This window comes from Acomys minous (assembly GCF_964271855.1).
Source record: "Acomys minous genome assembly, chromosome: 8".
Classification (NCBI taxonomy): domain Eukaryota; kingdom Metazoa; phylum Chordata; class Mammalia; order Rodentia; family Muridae; genus Acomys; species Acomys minous.
The window spans coordinates 121330520-121354193 of record NC_140489.1 but is presented as its reverse complement, the minus strand read 5'-3'; the positions used below and the strand labels follow the sequence as shown (position 1 = coordinate 121354193).

The 23674-nt window shown below is 40.2% G+C and overlaps 1 protein-coding gene across 2 annotated transcripts in view; it reads left to right on the top strand.

The window, feature by feature from the left end:
* Window positions 1–2365: 2365 nt before the first annotated feature.
* Window positions 2366–23674, top strand: part of FSHR (follicle stimulating hormone receptor) — a 171085-nt gene continuing 149776 nt past the window's right edge. For both annotated transcript variants that reach the window (XM_084793864.1, XM_084793863.1), the window contains exon 1: window positions 2366–2539. In XM_084793864.1, the coding sequence (XP_084649990.1) occupies window positions 2388–2539 (152 nt within the window). In that variant the 5' untranslated portion in view covers window positions 2366–2387. The remainder of the gene's footprint in view (window positions 2540–23674) is intronic.

The window sequence follows — 23674 nt, the reverse complement described above, 5'->3', positions numbered from 1 at the left end:
AAAAAAAAAAAAGATAAAATTTGGCCAAATCCACTGTAAGCACTGTTAGAAGGTTTTTTGTTGTTGTTGTTGTTTTTGTTTGTTTGTTTGTTTGTTTGTTTTATGATCCATTAAAGCTTACTTTAAATGTTTAGTAATCAAGACATTATAGAATGCTAATTTTATCAAAACACATGAACCAGGGCAAGGGACTATACAGAAGCATAGACACAGACACCCGTACAGAAACTACTTGAGATACAAAGATAGCTTTGTAAGTTAGAAAGGGGCCTATTCAACATATATCCCTAGCATTATTATTGATTTGTGTGACAACGCAGTATGCCATTAAGTAAAAACTGAAGTTGAGTCTCTGACTCGCATCACACACAATAGCAGAAACCAAATAAATCAAAGGCTAAAAGTTATAGATAAAAAATCATGAAACTTTTTAGAAGAAGGCCTAGGAAGCTATTTTATGACTTCAGACATGCCTAACTACACAGGTGACTCCTTGGAATGTCAAGTCAGTGTAAAATGTCACATAGCACAAGAGCTACTCATAGAGTTTCTATAATTTCCCAAACAGCAAAATTAAAGGACTGACTTTTAGTGACAACATTAACATTTATAAATAAAATAAATGATAAACACAGATTAGTGGCACCTCTGTGCCTTAGTTGACAAGAAATGCTCCATCAACTAAATGCAGTAGAGTTTGTCATCTCCTGTGTCTTCACCACACACGCAGTTTATTGTTATGCTTAATAAATTATTTATGAGTATTGTTAATTCATCATGACTATAAACATGGCACTTAAGGTCAAATCTCAATCGTAAGTATAGTTCAGTTCATTTTACAAAGCCTGATTTAGCCATAACTGGGCATCTCTAAACCTGTAAGTAGAAGCCTCTGGCCAATTGACTGGATGAGGTGTTGCAGATCGAGTTCCTTGTCACTGCAGTAAACCCAAGCCTTAACTGACTGAACTGCTTTCTACACCTAACAGATGATACATCTTTGGATGAGCTAGTGAGTGAATTCCTTTACCTGTTCTGCTCAGCCAAATCGTATAAGGTGCTAATAGTATAAAGTGCATATTGATACTGACACAACTTCCATCACAAAATTAGAGTCAACCAATTGGAGCCAGATCACACCCACCCGGCCCAAATTACTTGCTTCTGTTTTCCTTGAAGCCATCATTACAAGTCATTTTTCCTTGGCCAGGAAAGGAAGGGTAAGGTGTGTGTGTGTATGTGTGTGTGTGCGTGCGTGCGTGCGTGCGTGCGTGCGTGCGTGTGTGTGTGTGTGTGTGTATGTGTGTGTGTGTGTGTGTGTGTAACCATTTCACGACGAATTTTGCTGTATGAAAGCATGGTATGAAGGTAGTCTTAGCAGGTGGTAAATTTAGATCACGTAGATATGATCTTAGGAATGTGTATGCATTTATTCTTTATAGACTCTGCGTTGAAAGTAGAAAGTAGAAAGCCCCTTCACTTTGGCCAAATATTCCTCACACCTTTTATTACTAAGCTTAAAAAAATATCTAGGATGTCACTCACAGGAAACACCTAAAATATATGTATAAGCACGATACATTCATAAGTGCTAGCTGCCAAAAAAAAAGAAAAAGAAAAGAAAAAAGACAGTGCTCAGAGTCTGAAAAAGAGAAGCCAAGAAGATTACACATGACTAGGGAACACCGCAGCATTTTCCATATCCACACAGGAAGCAGCCCATGCCCCAGGACACACAAGTGAATTGTCCCCACAGAGCACCCTATTTCAAGGTCTCCCACCTGTAGAGACCTAGTGCTAACCTAGCTCCCCAGAAGTCTGTCTAGTGCTCGGTTACCTTGTTAGTCACAGTAAGAAAGAAAGTCAATGACTACAGCCCATTTGCACAGTTTATATCAGATGGTTCTCAGGAAAACAGTGACGCGAAACACTGAATGCAAGCTCTGTCTCCCTCAGGTCAGTACCTTAGAGATATGTCATACGGATAATCTTTGGGGAAAGGGTCAGTTTCATCACTGAGGAGAAGAGAGTGGTGGCCAGCAGGGACCCTTGTGCAGTAAAATAATATGAATTAGTCAAAATATGCACCAAAGTTCTGTTTGCTGTCATTTTCAAGTCAAGGAATAAAAAAAAAAAAATACAGGTTTTGAAAGATAAGGCAGAAGCTTACATTACTTCAGAAATCACTACTGACACACATTAATTTTACTTGTCTGGAAGTTACAAAAAAAAAATTTAAGAAAAAAAAAGCATCTTTTGGTGGGTCATGTGACTTTGCCTGCTCTGGGGCAGATCTCTGCTCTCCAGGCAGTGCGTGGAGGAGCCTGTGGACTCTGAAGATTTTCGCTGCCGGTGCAGGAAGAAAGCAGGTGGATGGATAAATAAGCATGGCCTTGCTCCTGGTCGCCTTGCTGGCATTCGTGGGCTCGGGATCTGGATGTCATCACTGGCTGTGTCATTGCTCTAACAGGGTCTTGCTCTGCCAAGACAGCAAGGTGACCGAGATTCCGTCCGACCTCCCCCGGAACGCCGTTGAACTGTGAGTATCACAGCGGGGATAGCTGTGTGGCTGCCATTTGTGCATTGAGCACTATTATTATTTTCCTGTTAGACTGATATCTGCTGGGCTGAAATATTTCTGTCCTGACTAAAGGCTACAATAAAACAAACTCCCCCAGGCAGTCACTTCTCTGTCTTGTGGCTTTCCAGGGCGCTTTGCTGAGAGTTTGTCAGGGAAGGCCGCTGTAGAAACCTGAATCCAGGGAAAAGGTGGGGAAGTTTGAAGGACACATTTACTCTAGGGGTTCACACTCCCTAAAGAAGCAGGAAAAATAAAAGGGAAGGCAAAATGGAAAGCTAGGGAGACGTACACCTGGAGGCAGGAAGACTGAAGACTGTGGATTTCAAGTACCTGTGGCGTTGAAAACAGGAGCAAATAGTTCCGGGATCCAGAGTTTTTTGTTTGTTTGTTTGTTTGTTTGTTTGTTTTTCTTGAGACATTCTCTGTGTAGCTTTGGCTGTCCTGGACTCGCACTGTAAACCAGGCTGGCCTCGAACTCACAGGGATCCACCTGCCTCTGCCTCCCGAGTTCTTAACTAGGGAAAGGAAACTTGGGAGGGAAAGCGGAGGGAGTGTGAATAAAGAAGGAAGAATGACTGAAAGGGAGAAAGGACACAGGATAACAAACACAGCAGGCAAAGCGGATGCCAACTTTAGATTTTTGCTGAACTATTTAAACAGGAAGTCGACATTCTCTTAGAATTGTGCCGGAACTGGAACATACCTCATTCCATCTCTTCCCTTTGCAGTTTATAGCCTAGTGGCCACGCACTAAAGGGATTTCCAAACTCTCACCTTGGGTGGAAAGGGAGCCAGAGCTTATGAAACACAGCCTGTGAGGGCCCGCCCACTCAGCGCGCTCTTTCTTGGAGCCCCAGACCTGGGCTGTTAGATTGTTCAGGTACGACTTGCCCTGAGAAGTGACAAGTGTTACTCGTGTGACAAACAACCTCAGGGTTCGCACTGCAAGCTGTGACTGTGGATCATTAGATCATCCCTTTTAGCATAATGTGTGCCACTCAAGCCTCCTGGCTGACCTCTCGAGGCTACAGCGACTGTGCAGAGGCTGTTGTACAGGAGGGAAAACACTGCCCAGCTCTGTGTTTTGGCTACACTGCCCAGATGAGTCTGCTTTTCCTGACTATGTTGAAGAATGTGCTGTGTACAAAGACAGTCTGGTGTGTGAGGTCATTCTAAACACGCGGGAGGCCAATGCACCCTGAACTCCCACAAGTTATCTGCACCTAAATGCTTTAAGCACCCGCACTCCCTGAGCTTTCTACTTTTTTATTTTATTTTATTTTTTATTGATTTTTTATATTTTATTAATTTATTCATATTGCATCTCAATGGTTATCTCATCCCCTGTATCCTCCCATTCCTCCCTCCCTCCCGTTTTCCCCTTACTCCCCTCCCCTATGACTCTGACTGAGGGGGACTACTTTTAAAGTGGTTTTAATGCCTGCTTCAGGACTGTGCCGTGGATATAGACTCCTTCCTCTGTGCCCTGAGTCACCTGTTCCAGCTCTCCTCTGCTGCTTCCCATGTGAGCCTGTGGGCCAAGCAGTACTGTTCAAGCTGTCAGCCCAATCCCTTGCAGACATAATTGTCAAGCAGTGTTCCAAGGCCCTCCCAAATTCCCTTTTGTGCCTCGCTGTTCACTGCCTGGAATTTCTTCCTAAGAAGATGGGATTCTTCCATTCTGCATAGAGGGAAAAAAAAATTTGGATAACAAGAAAAAGAAAAGGGAAGAAAACAGAAGGGGAACAAAGGAAAGAAGGAAGGAAGAAAGGAAAGTGGGAAGGAAGGAAAGGAGAGATGGGGGAGTTGTTTATGCATGATACATAAGGACCAGAAATATGGTTTCTTTGTTTTTCTTGCAAGATCGTGACTAAAATGCATCACTGTTCAAGAGCACTTCATACCTGAGGAACAAGCATGACATGTGGAGATTTCATAGAAAGCGAGGGAACCTTAGACAGAACATCAAAAATAAGTTCCATACCCTTGACTCTGGGAAGAAAAGTCATGCTGACCGTTGGCATCCCAGTCCAATTGGGAGTGAGTGTGGTGGTTCAGAAGCCCTGAGGATGCTCTAAAGGTGGTCCCTTCCTCTCCATGGGCTTTAAGTCAGACCCTACGAAAAAGTAGCTTAGCAATCTCTTGACAAAGTGTGTTGGGAAAAATAAGATAAAATAGGACAATTATCTGAGGGGTGTGTGTGTGTGTGTGTGTGTGTGTGTGTGTGTGTGTAATATGGAAGATAAATCACCAAGAACAGACATTCTGTGTGAAAGGACAATTGTTAGTTTGTTTTCTTCCATATAAGATGGACTTAGGGAGCTTGGCCAAAGACGTGAAATTGTGTGCTCAACCTGGTATTTCTCATCCACCTTGCAGGGTTCTGGGTTTGGGTAATGACTTCAGTGATGGTCATGTCAGGTGGGCCGGCTGGCTGTGCTTCACTGACTACAATGACTTGACCCACCAAGCTGGAAAAACTGCATTGCTAACCTGGAGCAAAACAATTGTCTTTCTCCATATACATGTTCATCCTGCCTTTCTGTCTAGTTTGTAGCAGTTTCACGTCATATTCACATATGTGCCACTGACACCAAAAATTACTACTATCCTCTAGGGGAAAAAACTAAACACTCCAGGTCCAAAATATTAAATCTAAGAGATGGTATAGATACAATCATTTATTCTTCTTTGGCACAGTCAGATGGCTGTAATAATTAAAGAGAATCCACTCATACCGTTCCTGGCTTACAGACTGCTGAGCTGGGCCCCTGGATGCCTGTATTAAAGCCTCTCCTCACAGTAAGTTCCCATAATTGGTTGCAATCTCATTTTACCAGCATTTACTTCTAATTCCCTAATTATCCGTTTAAATTGTTATTCTCTTTCTTGGCCTTAGGTTCCTTTCATGGTTGCCATAGGTTATTTTTCAGTTAGGAACAGGTTTTTCTGGTTTGACCTTTGTTTAGCAGAACCTTAGCTCTGAGCGGTATTTCAGTGTTCTGTGCAAAGCGGGATGGATGTCTTTGCCATGCCCATGAGTGGTACAATCTCCAAGTAAAGCAGTTCTTGATGGATTCAAACATAATCATGGTACCTTTCTTCCCTCTAGGAGATGCTCAAGGGTTTAGATTCCATAAAAGAAACTTTGGGGGTCTGGTCTATTCCTTCTTAAGAGTGAATCATAAGCAAGGCTCCTGGCTTCTGACACAATACTAGTAGAGATGAGCCTGTGGGTAGATTTTCATTGTGTTATGCTAGAGAAATGGCAACTTAATTATGTCTGATATTATTAAACAAGGGCATTCTAAAACATGGACTGTAACCATGAGAAAAATAGTCATTATCTCTTACAACCATGTAAGTTCCAAACAAGTCTTACCATTTTACAAATTCTCTTCCCACTGTCATTGCTTTTATCCGCCGACTGAAGGAATAGCTCTCCAAGGTCTTACTTTTCAGTTTGCTCATTTGTCCCCTTCTAATAAATCCCTCGTTTTCCTCCAAATCTTCCTGCTCATTGTCATTCCATTTCCTCAGCACAATGCCACCGTCATCATGTTATAAGGCACTAGTTCAAAGAACTCAATAGCTCAACAGCTTCCTTTGCTGGCTTATATCTCTTCATCTTCTGATAGCAGGGCCTACTCACAGGCTGTGGAGTTTCTCTCAAACTGCATCTCTCTCTACCTCTCTGTCTTTATATCGACTCTTGCTTCAATTGTCTTCCGTTTCTTCTTGGCCTCTCGCTGTGCACACTAGTTTACAATGATCACACTCAAAATTTGGGCCTATCATGAAGTCATCCCCGGCCACTCAGTCTTTATTTAATCTTGCCTTCATCTGAACTCGGTGCAGCTCATTTCACACTTAATCTTGCTTTGCGTTTAATTTTTTATGTGTGTCTTATTTCTCCAGCTGCAGCAAAATTTTCTCTTGTGCTGCTTGTTGCGCCTGGTTCAATGTGATGTACATTCTGGGTCTTCAATTATGTGCTGAAGAAATGATTTAATAAATCAGGCAGAATTACATCTGTTTATTTGCTCTGCTCCTCGGTATTGAAGAAAAGATTTCTATAACAGATGATTATTGCTCTCTCCTGCAGTGAACTAAGATAGCATTTGATAGTGTTCTTGTTTTCCTTGCTTTTTTTATGTGTTGTTTTAAGAAAATGCCTGTATATCATTCTGGAATCTGTAATTTATTCAGAAAGAACAAAACAAGTCACCTAAGTTAAAAGTTGAATATTCTGTACACTAGATATCTCGTTCAATTCCTTTGACTTGAGTTAACAGTGTTTGCCTCTATACCTATGAATATTAAAAAGATGGATGAAATCATCTAAACAAAATCACTTCAAAACAGACAGAAATCTTCAAAGAAAAAATATATTTTTCCAAACAGAACCAGATCTCAAATCTGGACTATTATTCCTTAGATGTTCTCTAATTGTAGCTCTGTCTGATTATTGCCAAGGAAGGACTCTTTGTGCAGATTACCTGGGTGCCCAGTGCAAATTTGCCCTCTGCCTGCCTTGTTTAAATGCTCCTTTGAAAGAAACAACTGTTCTGTGTACGCGCTAATGCGTACATAATCCTTTCTCCTAAGAAAAATCCCTGTACCTACTTTAGCAAAAACTGTCTATGGCCAGTGTTTGGAATTTAATTGGGCCGTTGGAAAGGTTTGTCTTCCTTACAGAGGAATCAAGGAGAAATGACTAAAGAAATAGTAATAGAATACAGTACCTTGAACAAGTAGAAATTACATTTCAAGGGAAAAATCTTTTAAAGCAGACGATGAACTCTACCCTGAGAATTGGCTAAGAGCTATAATTTATAGAGTCATTACCAGCAATTGAAAAGCAGGGGGTTGATAGCACAGAACTTCACTTGCTGCATGAGGATAAAAATCCCACTACTTTACCTAGAGGTACCTGCGGCCCTCCCTTAACCAAGTCTTCCCTGAAGAAGGCTACATTTTGGAAACAAGACATATGCCATTTAACTTTGATTATCCTTCTCCAAACCACTTAATTGGGTTATCCAGTCACTATAGCTGGTTAGACTATATTTTTCTTTTAGCTGTTAGATTTAGAGTCTCCAATTTAGCTTTATTTAGACTAGAGTCTAGCTTATATATGACCACAAGGTCGACTAGGAAAGAGAGTAATTATTTTTAATTGCCTAGGATCTGATTATAATGAGATCTGGATGTTTGTTCCTAATCTGACCTCTCCCTGAAATATCTGAAAGCCCGCTTTCTGTGGCTGACCCAGACACGGCATTACCTTGTTCTTTTGTATGGAATATGCCACTGATCTGAAACTAGGGATATACAAAAATATATAATTTAAATACACCAACTAAGCCCTTGCCATGGACTTGAACTCAATTATGTTTTAGTCTTAGAGATCTGAGTTCATTCTCTCTCAACTGTTCACTCAAGCCTTTTTCATCAAAACGCAACTTAGAGCCCTCACACGGAGTCCTATTTCTGCCACTGCAGGAAATGAACATCTCCATAATGCCATACTTGATGAAAACCTCCACAAAATAGAGGACCCATAAGTCCAATTAAGCTTCAATGAAATAAAAGAACCAACTGATTAAGGATACTATGGAGAAAATTCTTAAGTAGATTGCTGGAAGACTGAAGTAGGGTGATTCTGAGTTTCCTTTGATTCTGAAATACTTTCATTTCACAAATACTATCCAGGCAAATTCGCCAAAACCAATGGGATTTTCTTGAGCCTCAGGTTCCAACAGCTGGGTAATAATCTAGTTGTAAGACTCAGTATGTGATGATTCCCTTGGCCTGCATAGACAGTTTTGTTATGTGAAAAGCAGTGTGGACAATCCCCTATGTTGTTGTATAGATCGCTATATTGTTTCACAGGTATTTTGAACAAGAATTTGCTAAGAATCTCAGCTCTGACAGTGGCTTTGTACCTAAATAAACAAATCTGCGAGGTTTCTAAGCATGAGTTCTTCTAATATTGCCTTGGAGTAAGAGAGCAATAGGAAGGAGCCGCTTCTGCCACAGAAGGGCCAGGGTCTGGAGTTGCAAACTGTCAGGAGTCACTTCCACTATTCTGTCACCCCTATGAAAGTGTATGAGAATTATCTCCCAATGACAGGGTCACAACCCTAGAAGACAGTGTGGCCTGTCCCTGTGCTGTCTCTTGTCTTACACTCAGTCTGTCAGTTATTCTAGGATCCTGTCTCAGATCCCTGTGCTGACCTCTTGCGCTGGCTAACTTACCCTCTGTGATTCAGCTCTCAGATTCAGGACCAAAAGCCAGACACATTTTGTCATCAAGTTAACATTCCTGTATCCTCTGTCATCCTTTCTGACCTAAGCCATTTATGTACACACTATTTTCTCTTCCCTAGCTCCCAGATATATCTTCTATCTCCCTACCCAAACACAGTTATTTCTGTTCACCCCAATATGCTCTTCTACTCCAGTGTTATTCAATTTTGAGACCACAAGAAAGAGGCTCATTTTTCACAATATGTTCTTTTAACTGCAAATACTTATTGATTATACATGTGAGGCACTTGCCAATTGGTAAAATAGTCAGAAGAAAAGGCAATGTCCCTTCCCCTGTGAAGATGCAAAGAAAAAAGGAGCAAGTAACAACAACAGCAGTCTCCTCATTCGTACTCGTGACAACCAGCTCCACCCCAGAAGAGTCGTCTTGAGATTTACTGCACATTGCTCTGTTGCTTATGTAAAAAGAAATGGCAGATCATGAGAACTGGAAGAAAAGGACACCAGTGAAACCCAGAGAGACAGGATTGTTGCCTAGCACTGAAAGATAGCTCAGGTAGAGAGGCATGTCTGTCTACGTCTTTCCTGCTGACCACCATTTCAGGAGATGTCTTAGGTCCACTTCTCAAATGCCCATTATATAAAAGGCTGGAGAATGTTTACTACATTTTATAAAGATAACACAGGAAAGATATAAAATATAATAACAATGGGACACCAGCAAATTGATGGTAGGGCTTAACTGGCACATGTTCAGCTAAATAAGTTTTCAAATCATGAAAAGCACAGGATTGGATTCTCTGAGCTTGGAGGTGAGACACTGAGACACAAAACCTGGAAGGAACATCAAGGTAGAGAGAGTTGGCTCTTGCGTTTTTTCCCAAATGCATATCTTTCTCCAAAGGTACTGTGTTGCTAAATGCTACCATGTGTCTGTCTGGTAAAACTTTGCCTGTAAGTGAACTATGTATTCCAGACCTACCCTGCCCTATCACTACCACCACCAGCACCACCACTACCACTACCACTACCAACACCACCAACATCACCACCAATGCATATAGGTGCATTCTCTTCAGGGCAGGAAATTGTACTGACCCTGCCTCACAAAGTCCATTGCTTCTAAAAGTAACACACCTTCAAAATATAAAGGGACACTAGCAGAGGATCCCTGAGAATCATAAACTCTTAAGGAATTTCTCTTTCTTCTCAGCTTTAAACTCCTTGGCATAGCTGTATTAGCTTTAGAATAGAAAAACAAATTAAACACAAACCAGTCCACAGCATGCGCCATATCCACAGCCACCTCCAAGCTGTTGCCACTTGCATATACTTGTTAATACTGGTTTGTGACCAGAGGAGGAAGGAGACCTTTTGTGGGTGAATAGTGAGGCAAGTCTCTATGTGTATATACTGGAGAAGGGAGCAAATTGTGTAACAAGAAATATTGGTTTAAGTTACAAAACTGAGACAGCAACAAAAAAAATATAGGAGTGTTGTGACAGACAGCTGAGAGGTCATCTGGAATCCTGCCTGTGGTAGCCAAGAGGCTTATCATGCCCCTGAGCATGAGAAGTGGCCGAGTTCCTTCAAGAAGAACACACAGTCTTAGAAAGGCATCTCGTCCCCCCAAACAAAGGCTAGAGACAAGTGGATAAAGAACAAACAGTTCTGATAGCCAGATAGAAAGCCTACAGAGCAACTCTTGGGAGCAGCTCTCCTGGGAGCTATTCTGGAGACAGAAGAACTACAATAATCTCAGCAGAAGACCCAGCTGGGTCATTAAGTTGAGAGAGCATCAAATCTCGGGTCTGGTCTCAGGCACATCAGGGTCCCTGGAGACAATCTTTCAGACCTGTGCAGGAGTCTGAGACCCTTGTCAGCATTCTGGCACTCTGATGGATGAGTAAGAGCTCCGGGAGGGTAATTTAGCATTTGCATTCATAACTGGAGCCTAATGCCTATAAACCCACAGGCTTTACTTATGGTTTCTAAAGAATGCATCTTCAGTATCTGAGATGCTGGCCTGTGCCCTTCAGTCCAGCTGATTGAGAGGCTGGGGCAGGGTCGACAGCCTGGGAAACATAAAGAGATTAAGTCTTAATTTTTTTTTCTTAGTCCAAAGAGTTGGATTATACAACTAAATGGCAGAGTTCTTACCTAATATTTGTAAGTCTCTGTTTCAAGCCTCAGTACTAGACACACACACACACACACACACACACACACACACACACACACACACACACACACATGATGATGATACATGAATAAATAAATCTTTGATGTTTTGTTAATATGGGTAAGGCCTTTTGCCTAACAGCTCTTAGTGGTGTGTCTAGCTGCCTGTTTGTTTGTTTGTTTGTTTTATTGATTGATTTTTGGTTGGCAGGGATTTGAGACATGACATCACTATGTAAGTCTGGCTGGCTTAGAACTCACTATGCAGAACACACTGGCCTAGAACTGCTTGAGCTTTGTCTGTCTCTGCATTTTTTTAAGATGTGCCACCACACCTGACTTCTTAAACAAACTCTGCCAATCCTTGTCCAACTCACTTTATTACTACCTCTTTCCAAAGTTACCATACTCCAAAGTACAGGGGACTATGCATCACAAATCTCATTGGTTGAGGAGACATTACACAGAGTCTGCCAAGTCAGCACCCCTCAGCCTATAGCAAGGAAGCATGGGAGAGCTTCAGCAGATTATGTAAGCTTGAGGTTCTTCTACAGTGCCAGCAAGCCACAAGGAAATGTCACCACAGAGGTAGTCCCAGCATCTTGTTCACTGGCTTTCCAATCCTAATATTGCTCTTCTCCCTACAACCTAGTAGCTTGATACTTGAGAAAAACCTCCTCATCTCCTTAGTGGAGTTCTATGAGGAAAATGTTTGTATAACATGTCATCCCACCCAGGAATCCCCATTTGTTATTCAGTTGGTTCTGTCTGGCCTAGTGTTTCCACTGAAAATCCTTCTTGTTGCAAGTGTCGTAAACTTTACTTTATTCTCAGTCCTTTTTAATACTGCCATTAGTTTTCAAATAGAAATGGAAAGGATTGCCTGTAAACTCAAGTAACAGATATGTAGACCACCCCTTGGCTCAGAGGTTACAAAACCTCAGAGGACTCAACAGAGCTGTCATACCTGCTCAGAGTGCTATTTTCTCTTGACTCCAGGCCTTTCCAGCCCCATGCTAGAGTTTCCCTCACATCTCAGGTCAAGCCTTAATCTTCTGTGGCAAGTTCCACATTGCTGCGCAGTCTCCTATGCTGGAACACACATCCTTTCCTCTGGCCCAACTCTGCCATGAACTGCAGTCTCTGTGGTGAACTCATCCCATCCATAGCATTACATAATACATACATTCAGAATATGTGTGCTATGCTCAGCTGCTTCATGGAACCCTAGACATGAAATACACAACTATAGCCTGGATACCATCGCTTGCATCCCTCCTTGGAGTCTCCAATGTACAAGTAAAAGTCTTGTCCTCCTTCACCCATGGCCCTGAGAGACTCTCCCTGTGGAGACTCTCCAGTACCCCAACCCAAATCAACCCATTACCTGGTACTAGAGATTTAGTCCCTGAAGCATGACAGAAAAATCTCCCACAACTCCCCATTCTCTGGTTTCAGGTGAATCCATACTTCATCCCCAGTGTGGAAGCAAGATCTGCTTTCCCAAACAGCATGGCAGAGAGCCATTTAGAATTTCCCTTACTGTGAAACGTATTCAGCCCACATATCATGACACCCCTCTATGACTGATATTATTGTACCTTCTGGAGATCCAATGGAAGGAAGAACACAAAATTCTTTCTCTTGCAGAGAGCATATGCTTTACCATGAGGACAAAGTCAGCCCTGGCCTGACTCTGCTTCTGTAGGAGCATAATGCCCAATGTGTACTGCTTTCCCATTACCACCACATTCCAGTCAGCCTAGACCTACACTGGGTTCAAGCTTTTACACCCCAGCTCTTTCTCTTCCTTTTCTATCTTCCTGGAATGCTTTTCCTGATCCTTTTGGTAATTTCTGATCTTCCTACTCTACCCAAATGTCACCCCATAAAGCAGTGGTTCTCAACTTTCCTAATGCTGTGACCCTTTAATACAGTTCCTTGTGTTATAGTGGCACAAACCATAAAATTAAATCAGTGCTACTTCATAACTGTACTTTTTCTACTGCTATAAATCAAAATGTATATATCTGATATGCAGGATATTTGATCTAAGACCTCGAAGAAAGTGTCATCTATTCCCCTCCAAAGAGGTCATGACCCCAGACTTAGAACCACTTTCATAAAGGGTCTTTCTTGACCACTCTACCACAGTTGCATTTCACACTGCTCTATCCTGTGACACTCACATTCTTTTCATAAACTAACTTTAATTTAAATGTTTCATTTCCCCCTTGTCTCCCATTGGCCCTGCCACTATAAACTAGAACTAAAGTTGTATGATACCAAGAATTTCTACCATGCTAGATGGTCCCTTTCACAGGACAGTAACATTATATGTTCATGAATTCAATGAATAATTCAAAGGAGTCTTGAAGCAAAGAACAAAACAAGATCAAATGCAGCCAGTATCTGCTAAGACCCACTGAGTAGCTAAGCGTGTATGCCTATAACAATGTCTTGCAGTGTTATCACTCCCTCCAGTTTGGAAGGGAGTAGAATGAAATAAAACAACTAGCCCAAAGACACCCCACTTGTTGGTGTCACAAACAAAACTCACATCCTGGATACAGTAGATTTCAAAATACCTTTGTACTAAGCATGAAAGAAGTGGAAATGATCTCCCTTTCCCCTGAGCTCAAAAAAGAGAAAGTATGACCTCTTTATTCAAGGACTTACATATGTTCAAGGCTAGAGTTACTTACATTCAAAATGTGTATATTGTCCTGCTCCCAGCATTCGGTCATCTCTCTGAGTTGCACTGCACTTATTTGCTGAGTCCCCACTATACCCAGTCCAGATGGATACTCAATACCAACCAAGTACACAGAGGAAAAGTAAAATGAAGAATTACTCAGTGGAGCTGTGAATGAGTCAAATGAGAAATGAAGGATAAATGTCATAGACACTTCCAGCAATAAATTGCAAAATTAATCAGTAGTTGGTTAATTTTTAAGAGCTGTTTGAGCAGTATATATAATTGTGAAGGACACAATGGCAAATTTCCCTTGGCTTTTACACATTTCCTATGAATACAGATCCCAGAAGAATGAACTCTTGGCAGGAGGCACACTTGATCATCTGCCGGCGTGGAGACTTCTGCAGGAAGCAAACACAGGATAAAGGAAAAGGACTGAAGGAGACTCAGGGTCACTGGAGATGCTCTCTAAATGGGCTGCATACAAATAAATGAAACACAATACTCCACCACTTAGGGGAAAATTATATTGACCCAATATGGCCTCACCACTTCTTTTCTAAAACATATTTCTAGAGCAGAGGATTGCGCCTCTGTTTTCTCATTGTGCTGATGTAAAGCCTAGTCTGTAGATGATTGAATAAACTCACCTATCACCATGGAATCACAATTTAGCAGGCATCATCAGGTGCCATGGCACATGCTGATAATCCCAGCACTTAGGGAGGCAGAAGCAGGTGGATCTTTGTGAGTTCAAGGGCAGCCTGATCTACAAAGCAAATTCAGGACAGCCAGGGCTTCATAGAAAAACCCTGCCTGGAAAAATAAAATAAAACAACCCATACAAAAAAGAGGCATCAAATCCAGTTGCTTCCCCCAAGATATCATCTCCATGATTTGTCATAATAACATTGTTAATAAATCCTTGAACCTTAAAAATTGCCCAAATTTCCAAGACTTTGATTGAAATATAACACTGTAAAGTCATTCCAAATGTATGTGTATGTACACACACAGGCACATGCATATGTATGAGTCCACAGGGATGGAGACCACATATCAACTTTAGAGGTCATTCATCAGGTTCTCTACACCTTGATTTTTAGACACAATTTCATTTGTATGGAGCTTGATGGTCCAGCCAGGCCAGCTGACCCACACTTCCCAGGCATCTGCACATGTCTGCCTTCCCTGTACACAGGCTACCATGCCTAGGTTTCTTATTTGGGTTCTGGAGACTTAACTCAGGTCATCATGCTTATGTATTGAACATTTTATCAGCAAGGCTATCTCCTCAGCCTAAAAATACTAAAAATAGGAAACTTGTAAGGCTCCACACATAAACTGTTCATTTGTTTTGAATCATGGTCTTGCTATTTAGCCCCAACTGGCTGCTCTGGTATTTGCTACATAGCCCGTCCACCTGCCTCAACCTTCCAAGTGCTGGGATTACAGTCATGTATGACCACAGCCTGTTAAAGTTCAACTATTTATAAATTTTCAAAAAGTGTGCTGCTCAAACCCTAGTTTTAGGAGACACCCTATAAAATGTAAATTTGTTGAGGTTTATTCTAAAATCAGGTTAGTTTTGGAAATGCTGCACAAAGTGCCTCCAATCGCAGGCATTCTTGTGCTCATAATAAACGAGGAACTCTCAAAGGAAGTTCAACCCCAATAACTCATAAGTGTTTCAAAGAACACACTTTCTTTTTTTTCTTTTTTCTTTTTTTTATTAATTTATTCTTGTTACATCTCAATGGTTATCCCATCCCTTGTATCCTCCCATACTTCCCTCCCTCCCATTTTCCCCTTATTCCCCTCCCCTATGACTGTTCCTGAGGGGAATTACCTCCCCCCGTATATCCTCATAGGGTATCAAGTCTCTTCTTGGTAACCTGCTGTCCTTCCTCTGAGTGCCACAAGGTCTCCCCCTTCAGGGGACATGGTCAAAGGTGAGGTACCAGAGTATGTGAGAAAGTCATATCCCACTTTCAAGAAGCTATGATAGTGATGTAGTAACCAAGAACGTGCTTGGCCAAATGAGCTTTCATATGACCTCAGATGAACTGATGGGTTGAAAAAGGTAGTATGTAGGTGGCAATGTAAATTGACAACAGCCACCATGGCAATCAGCGTGGAGGGAGATGAGGTTTCTCAGAAATCTAAAAGTACAACCAGCTGACCCAACTAGACCATCTGGGTATACACCAAGGAACTCAAACTCTTGCTACAAAGATACTTGTACATTCATTTTTATTGCTTCACTATTTACAATCCAAGTGGTCATCTGACCAGATGTCCCATCACATACCAATGTCTAAAGAAACATTGGAACATGCACACAATGGAATTTTATTCATTCATAAAGAAAAACATCATACGTGCTTGCAAATGGATAGAACTGGAAGTCCATACTGCTAAGCAAAATACGGAAGATTTAAAAATACTACTGTTAATCTTATGTATATATCCTAGACTCCAATGTATGCATCTACACCTATGTACATATATACATGTATGTAGATAAATGGTAGATAGATGATAGATGATAGATAGATAGATAGATAGATAGATATGGTGTAAGCTATGATACTAGAAAAGGGTCCATGAGAAAGGAATAAGAGCTCCTAAGGAGAAATAGAAAAGTCAAGAACAGATAATGAGCTATATGTGACATAAAAGCATTACTTGGAAGCTGGAAGGTGACCATCCTGTGGAAGCCATAAACCAGAACAAAGGAGAAGGAAAGGAAATGAGAATCAATAAAAACAGCCTATGTCTGAAAATGCCATAAATAACCCATTCCTTTGCATTTTTATATACTAACTTAAACAGTAGTTTCAAAAACAGATTGGAAAGGTGTGAAGCAGTAAAATCAGATAAAGGAATTTGGATTTTATTAATGCGCACTGTGCACATGTGTGTAAATATCACAACAAATTTTATTAATAGGTACAATTAATCCTTGTTAGCTAGGGTAGTGCCTATAATAGCAGGTAGTCATGAAATGTGTGTGTGTGTGTGAGTGCACATGAGAGAGAGAGAGAGAGAGAGAGAGAGAGAGAGAGAGAGAGAGAGAGAGAGAGAGCACTCATGTGATGTGTGTACACCTACACATGTGAATTTAGGTCATAAAACTAGGAGAATGATAACAGGAAAAGAGGAGGTCTTAACAAGGAAGAACAAATGGAAAGATGGTGTAAACAATACAAAGCAGGAGGTGGAAACAACTCTTCCTCACTTTCTCTCTCTCTCTCTCTCTCTCTCTCTCTCTCTCTCTCTCTCTCTCTGTGTGTGTGTGTGTGTGTGTGTGTGTGTGTGTGTGTGTGTGTTTCAAATCGTTTTCCTTATTCCTTGAGATAGTGCCTCTCACTTTACCTTACGCTTGCTTAATCTCAATATAGCACAGGCTGGTCTCAACCTTGCCACAATCCTCCTGAATACAGAGATTACAAGTTTTGCTATACCTAACATCCAAAATCCTTTTTGAAAATTCTCTATAGGACAAATATTGTCCTTTGCAAATCTACTTTGTTTCACAAATCAGATAACTTTTCACTAGATGAACTTGAGACCACATGTGCAATTTTCCTCCTCTTGTTTTAACATTGAAAAATAGAGCCAGGTGTGGAGGTGCATGCCTTTAATCTCAGCTCTCAGGAGGCAGAGGCAGGTGGGTCTCTGTGAGTTTGAGGCCAGCTTGGTCTACAAAATGAGTCCAGGGCAGCCAAGGCTGCACAGAGAAACCTGTCTTGAAAAAAAAGATTGCAAAATAAAGTTCCATGCAATGAGATGACTTAGCTGAGGTAAGGCAGGTCACTGCAAGCATCATGTACAAAGACTCTCAATTCCCAAAGCCAAAGCCTTTAAGTGTGCCATACCCAAATTTCTGTGGAAGAGCTGGTGAAGATAAAACATACCTTTCCTTTGTATGAGCAGAAGAAAGACACCTGTAAATCTTCATTCATGCCATATGAAGAATGGCACGTAATAATAAGCCACAGGGATTCTGTAACCAACAAAAAGTTTTGTCTATGCACAGACATTCATGTCTCAGCCAGTCCCAGAGCTTTCCTATGTACTAGAATTAGCAATATAGGTTACCTGCTGGTTCTGCAGTTTAAATTATTCACATCTTGACTGTAGTCCCTTCCATCATTGCCTCCAGATCCCACTCTTTCCCTCATCTCCTCTCTCTTCCTCCCCTACTCCTCAGAAAAGGGAAACCCCCTTCCCAAATATCTGAACTCAGCCTATCAAATCTCATCTATACTACCTGTATCCTCTTCCTCTGTGGCCTGGCAAGGCTGCCCAGCCAGGAGGAAGTGATCAACATTTGGTGGGGGCAGAGTCCATGTCAGAAGTAGTCCCTACTCCCCATATTGTAGGACCCACAAGGAGGCTGTGCTGCCTATCTGCTACATCTGAACATATGGTCTAGGTCCATATCATACATGGTCCTTGGTTGCTGCAGAGAACAATCCTTAATTGTTCTGTGCATCACACACACCTCATATATTTATAATTTTAGCCTGTCTAATGTTTGTAAGAAATTATGTTTTCATAACAAAAGAACCAGACTCTGGATGAGACCTTACAGAATGTCATGGGCACTGACATCCTGCATCCTTCATATTCAATCAAGAAGAGCTTCAGTTGTTGTTCCTCATCAGAACAAGACAGCTTCCAGGACAGCTTCAAAGAAAGATTCCAACCCCAATTGGTCCAGCATTTCAGACTGTCCCACACAAGACTTTAATTGAGCTTGGAATTTTTTTAACATTTAGAAACTGGACCACAAATGCTATTCCTAGATTGTTTAACGATTTTCCCAAATTTTATTTGGGCCCCTACAAAGGTATTATTCATCCCAAATCAGCCAGAAGAAACCCTAAGAGAACAATGCCCCTTTCCCTTAAGAGGAGTTGGGTAGGTTTTTGGTTGCTTTCTTGAGCTATGAATGTTTATTTTCATTGGGTGTTGGTTATAAGTTATTATTGGTTTTATTCAGAGAGAAAACAAGGTTGGACTCAGGGATATCTCTCTTTTCATTAATGTTTCTTTCTTAAGTTTGGAAATAGGGGTTGAAAAAAGAAGGGGAATATAGAAATATAAAGAATGATAGGACAAAAAGTAAATTATTGAATCTACTCCACAGCTTAATGCCCTAATTGTTATTCACAAGATTATTTTTAATTCTCTGGTATAGAATCTTGTATATTGGTGCAGATTAAGTTTAATTTTGATACATTGGTGTACAATTAAAAGTTAAGATTATTCTTTACACACACACACATCCACACACACACACACATCCACACACACACAAACACACATATACATTTCTATTCTAATATGAAGTATTGTACTCATCCAACTCAAGTATAATACAAGGTTTACTTCCAATACTTTGAAAGTGCTATTTCAGGCTGCTTAGGATAATTAAGTATACAAGTTAATTGTTAATTGATCAAATCATGGTCATGTCAATTACTAGTTTATTTTTATCACAAGAATATACTCCATAGGTTTAACAGATATTTATGATTATATATATATATATATATATATATATATATATATATAGTCAGACAAGGTATTCAAAAGCCTCAGAGGGCTACAGAATATGGCATTTAAAGATGTTCTTATTTATTGTAAAGATTCTTTGACAAGATAAGTTAACTCCTGGCAACACCCAGCCTACCTCAAAGAAGATGGTGAACATCAGAGAACCTCCTTATGAAGATGGCTTCAAATATGGCAAACAAGTCACTAGGCAAAATGTCCTCATTTCTGCCACAGACAGAATTCTACCTAAAATGAGGCAAGCTTCAATGCAGGCAGATGGCCAAACTCTGCCAAGACAGGGTAAGCAAGTTCTCAATTGTTCCTGCCTCATGTGTGTGTATATACATATACATACATACACACACACACACACACACACACACACACACACACACACACACACAGAAAGTGGAAGATGATGCTCCAAAATTATAGAAAAATTTATGTGACTGTTAAGCAAGCAAATTGGCTTTGTAATGTTCTCATTTTGGAAGCTACTAATCTGCACTTCTGGTCTACTCAGATAAATAATTTTATTCATTTTCAAGTCTCTGATGGGGTTATAGACCAGGTAGTTTAGTTTTACAATTAAGTTTAGTTGTTTAAGAGTTAAGATATCTATATGTATAGATAAATGTTTTAAGTTGATAAAGATGAGATATGATATATATTGATTTACATTCAGAATTTTAGACCAACCAAGATAGGAAAGATGTTTTCTTCAAGGCGGCCAAATACAAATAGCCAAAACACTATAAATGTAACATTTATATAATTCCTGATTGATTTGTGGTTCTTCTTGCTGTGGGTAGTTTATTGTAAATATGTGTAATAATATAAATGTATATGTAAAAAAAGAAAAATAAGAAAAAAATTAACAAAAAACCAAGATACCTTTTTTCCACCACAAAACAGTCTCTGTGCCCTTCTCCTTTACAAATCAAGGAAACACTTTAGATATTGTGAGCAATTAGCATTCCACTGCTATCCTGTGTCACTTTTCCTTGAGCTTACACAGCATATCATTAGAACTTAACCACTTAATAGATATATTTCAATGAGTATTATTCTATCTACTGGAAAACACAATCATTACCAAGGTAGAACATCAAACCATGATTTCCTTTTGCAGTGCTGAGAATCAATCCCAGGACCATGGTCATCCTAGGCAAATGTTGTACCACTGACTTACTTCTGCAAACCCTAAAGCAAGTTTGTCACTTGCAAAGGTGATGCCAGACCATGCTTCTCCACACTCAGTATGCATTTATCTGGCTGATGTCTCACTAGGTTTCTCTCTTCTGGACTTGCATGAAGGCAGAATCACATGGACTCTTTTGATGCCTGTATCTTTCATTTTAATAGTAATTTCAAGGTTCATTTAAGCCGTTAACTTTCACTAATTGTAGACAGGCTGAATATTTCCAGCAATTCTCTGGGGGAATGAATTCCTCTACAAACAAATTCTTTCAAGTCATGGCTTCTTCCAAGAAATCATTTCATAAGGCAAAGATGGATATCTGTTCAGATCCTAGGATGGCTCCTTCCAACTGTCTTGCTTGCACAAGACCTCTGGGACAGTCTATCAGCTTACATTAGAATTTCAAAAATGCATGAATCTACATTTAATTTTCTCTGAGTCTAACATTTTTTGGAGTTGAGTGCACCGTGCAGAGAAGATAATGGTTTGATATTTACTTTCCCTGACTCTTCTGGCATGGAACACTGCCCTATGAACTGGGACAAAACTATTAAGGTCTCACCAGTCTTGGGCCATGCCCAAGTTATAATTGAGTAAAAGTTGCCCCAAAGAGCCTCAACTACAGGAAGTTGGCACTATGATGAGAAATGCTCAAGTCCTACTGTGTCGACTTGGAGCTGGACAAAGGGAAACAATCTAGACTGGACTCTCTACCTGTCTAAGGAGGGAAGGGGAGGAAAGCAGTGTCCTTGATTCAAATACTGTGTGTGTGTGTTTGTGTGTGTGTGTGTGTGCGCTCACACACATGCGTGCACACACACACACACACTTTACTAGATTATCATAAAGTTTTGAAACTATATTTCTTGCTTAATTCATGCCATTAGGGCCATTTCCAGGGACACTGACTGGTTTCTTATTATTTTAATAATTTTCTTAAGTTTCACCATGGTGCAGACCATCTAGTCTCCTTGCACTGTCATACTTGAGGTCAACCCTACTACTATGTTTCCAAGCAAGAAAATAAAATGGTGTGGGTTTTTACAGAAATCAGTACGTTAAGGAAACAAGATCAATCATCTGTGACATTTCTGGCATGCCTCTGAACAAGAGCAGTTGGTAAGCCAGAAAGAAATGAAACATTATCACAACCAAGTTATTAAGCCCAAGTTTGACTTTGATGTTTCTATGTGCATCATTAGTTTTAAATAATTTGGGACCTATATCTTTTTTTGCTTATTCATTCCTTACTTTTTAATTCTACCAGTAAAGCAAAGCATTTATCTTCAATTACATTTATATGCATGCAAACATAGATATATTCTATATACAGATAGCAGAAACAATAGTGATATAAATATGATTATTAAACAAATATTCACACAATTATTGAAAGATATATTTATCATACATTTTTCATGTATTTATAAGTACATATGTAAAATATTGTTGGTTATTCATGAATAGGAAGGCATTTTAAAGCCTGCTTTTTCCTCAGATATTCTCCTTTCAAATGTTTCTATATAAAATTTTGAAGGAAAGCACCATTTCAATTTTAATTGTTACCTTGCTGTGAAGAAAATTCTTTTTTTTTTGTTGAAACTGGATTATTTTCTCATGTAATATATCTGGATTACTCTTTCCCTTCCCTCTCCTCCTCCCAATTACTCCCTACTGCATATTCCCTCTGGATCTACTTCTTTCTGTCTTTCATTAGAAAAGAACAGGCTTTTAAGAGATAGCAACCATACATGACAAAATACAATATAGTAGAATGAAGCAAAAGTTTTCTCATTCATATTGATGTTGAACACAGCAACTGAACAGAAAAAAAGTCCCAAGAGCAGGCAAAAGAGTCAGAGACTCATTCATTCTCATAGTGAGAAGTCCCATAAAAATACTAAACTAATAGTGATAATATGTATGCAGAGGACTTGATGTACACCCATGTAGACTTGGTGCTTACTGCTTCATAATCTGTGAGCTGATATGAACCTTGCTCAGTTGATTCAGAGAGCCTTTGTTCTTCTGGCATCCCCATCTCCTCTGACTATTGCAATCTTTCTTCCTCTTCTACAGGATTCCCTGAGCTCTGAGGGAAGGGATTTGATGGAGACCTCCAGTTTAGACTCTCCCCTGCCCCTCTCTATCATGAGTCCCAGCATCTTTTCCCATCTCCAACAGAAGTAAGCTTTTTTAATGATGACTGGCTAAGGTACGAATCTATGAGTATGGCAGAATATCATTAGGGATCATTTTATTGACTATTTTGATGTCAGTAGTGCTTGGTTTTACACTTTTTCCCTTGACTATCTAGTCTCAGGTCATTGGTTCCCAAAGAAGTACCAGATGTGGGGTTCTTGTGGTGGAGTCAAATCAGACATTGGTTGACTACTTCCTGGAGTCTGTGAAGGTGATACCAAGGAGGACTCCTAGTAGTGGGCATATGGAGGTTCAACTAGTTATCTCTTGTATACCAATAAGACTTCTGTTGGAAAGACTAGGTTTTACTCAATTGAGTTGTTCACTAAAGGGGTCCCATAGAAATCTCCAAACAACCCAGGCTGATATTATAACAAAGAGTTCCCTCTGATAACTGACAACAGGGCCCCATTGCCAATGACATCATCCACATCACTCATTGAATGTGGAGAAGTTGTGCTGGTGCCTACATGCAACCTTCACCTCTACACTCTAGTGTCTTTGGTATAGAAAGTTTCTCTGCAGCCACAGAATCTTTTACCTACCATCTGTCCTGCCTTCAAAATCTGTTAGAGCAATGGTGCCATAGAACCTGTGGGACCTATGTCCTAAACACTAGTCTAGTCAGTGCTAATGGCTCTATCATCTACAAAATAAGGCCAGTAACCTGTCTTCTTAGCAGACATAATAGTTTCTTAAACACAGTGTGCATTGAACATGCAGAAATGGGATTACAAACAAAAAGATGCGTTCAAGGACTGCTTTGGTTTATTAGACAAAGGAAAGGAAAATATTTATTTTTTTCCTAGGTACAATAAAGATAAATTGACCTTCTTCCTCTGGGTTTATAATACTATTTGGCCAAAATGATTTTACTAACAAAGAGCACACAGTTATATCAAATAGAAATAAAATGTACACCAAAATCTGAGCTCAGCAACTTCACAGCAAATCTCTCATATATATATGA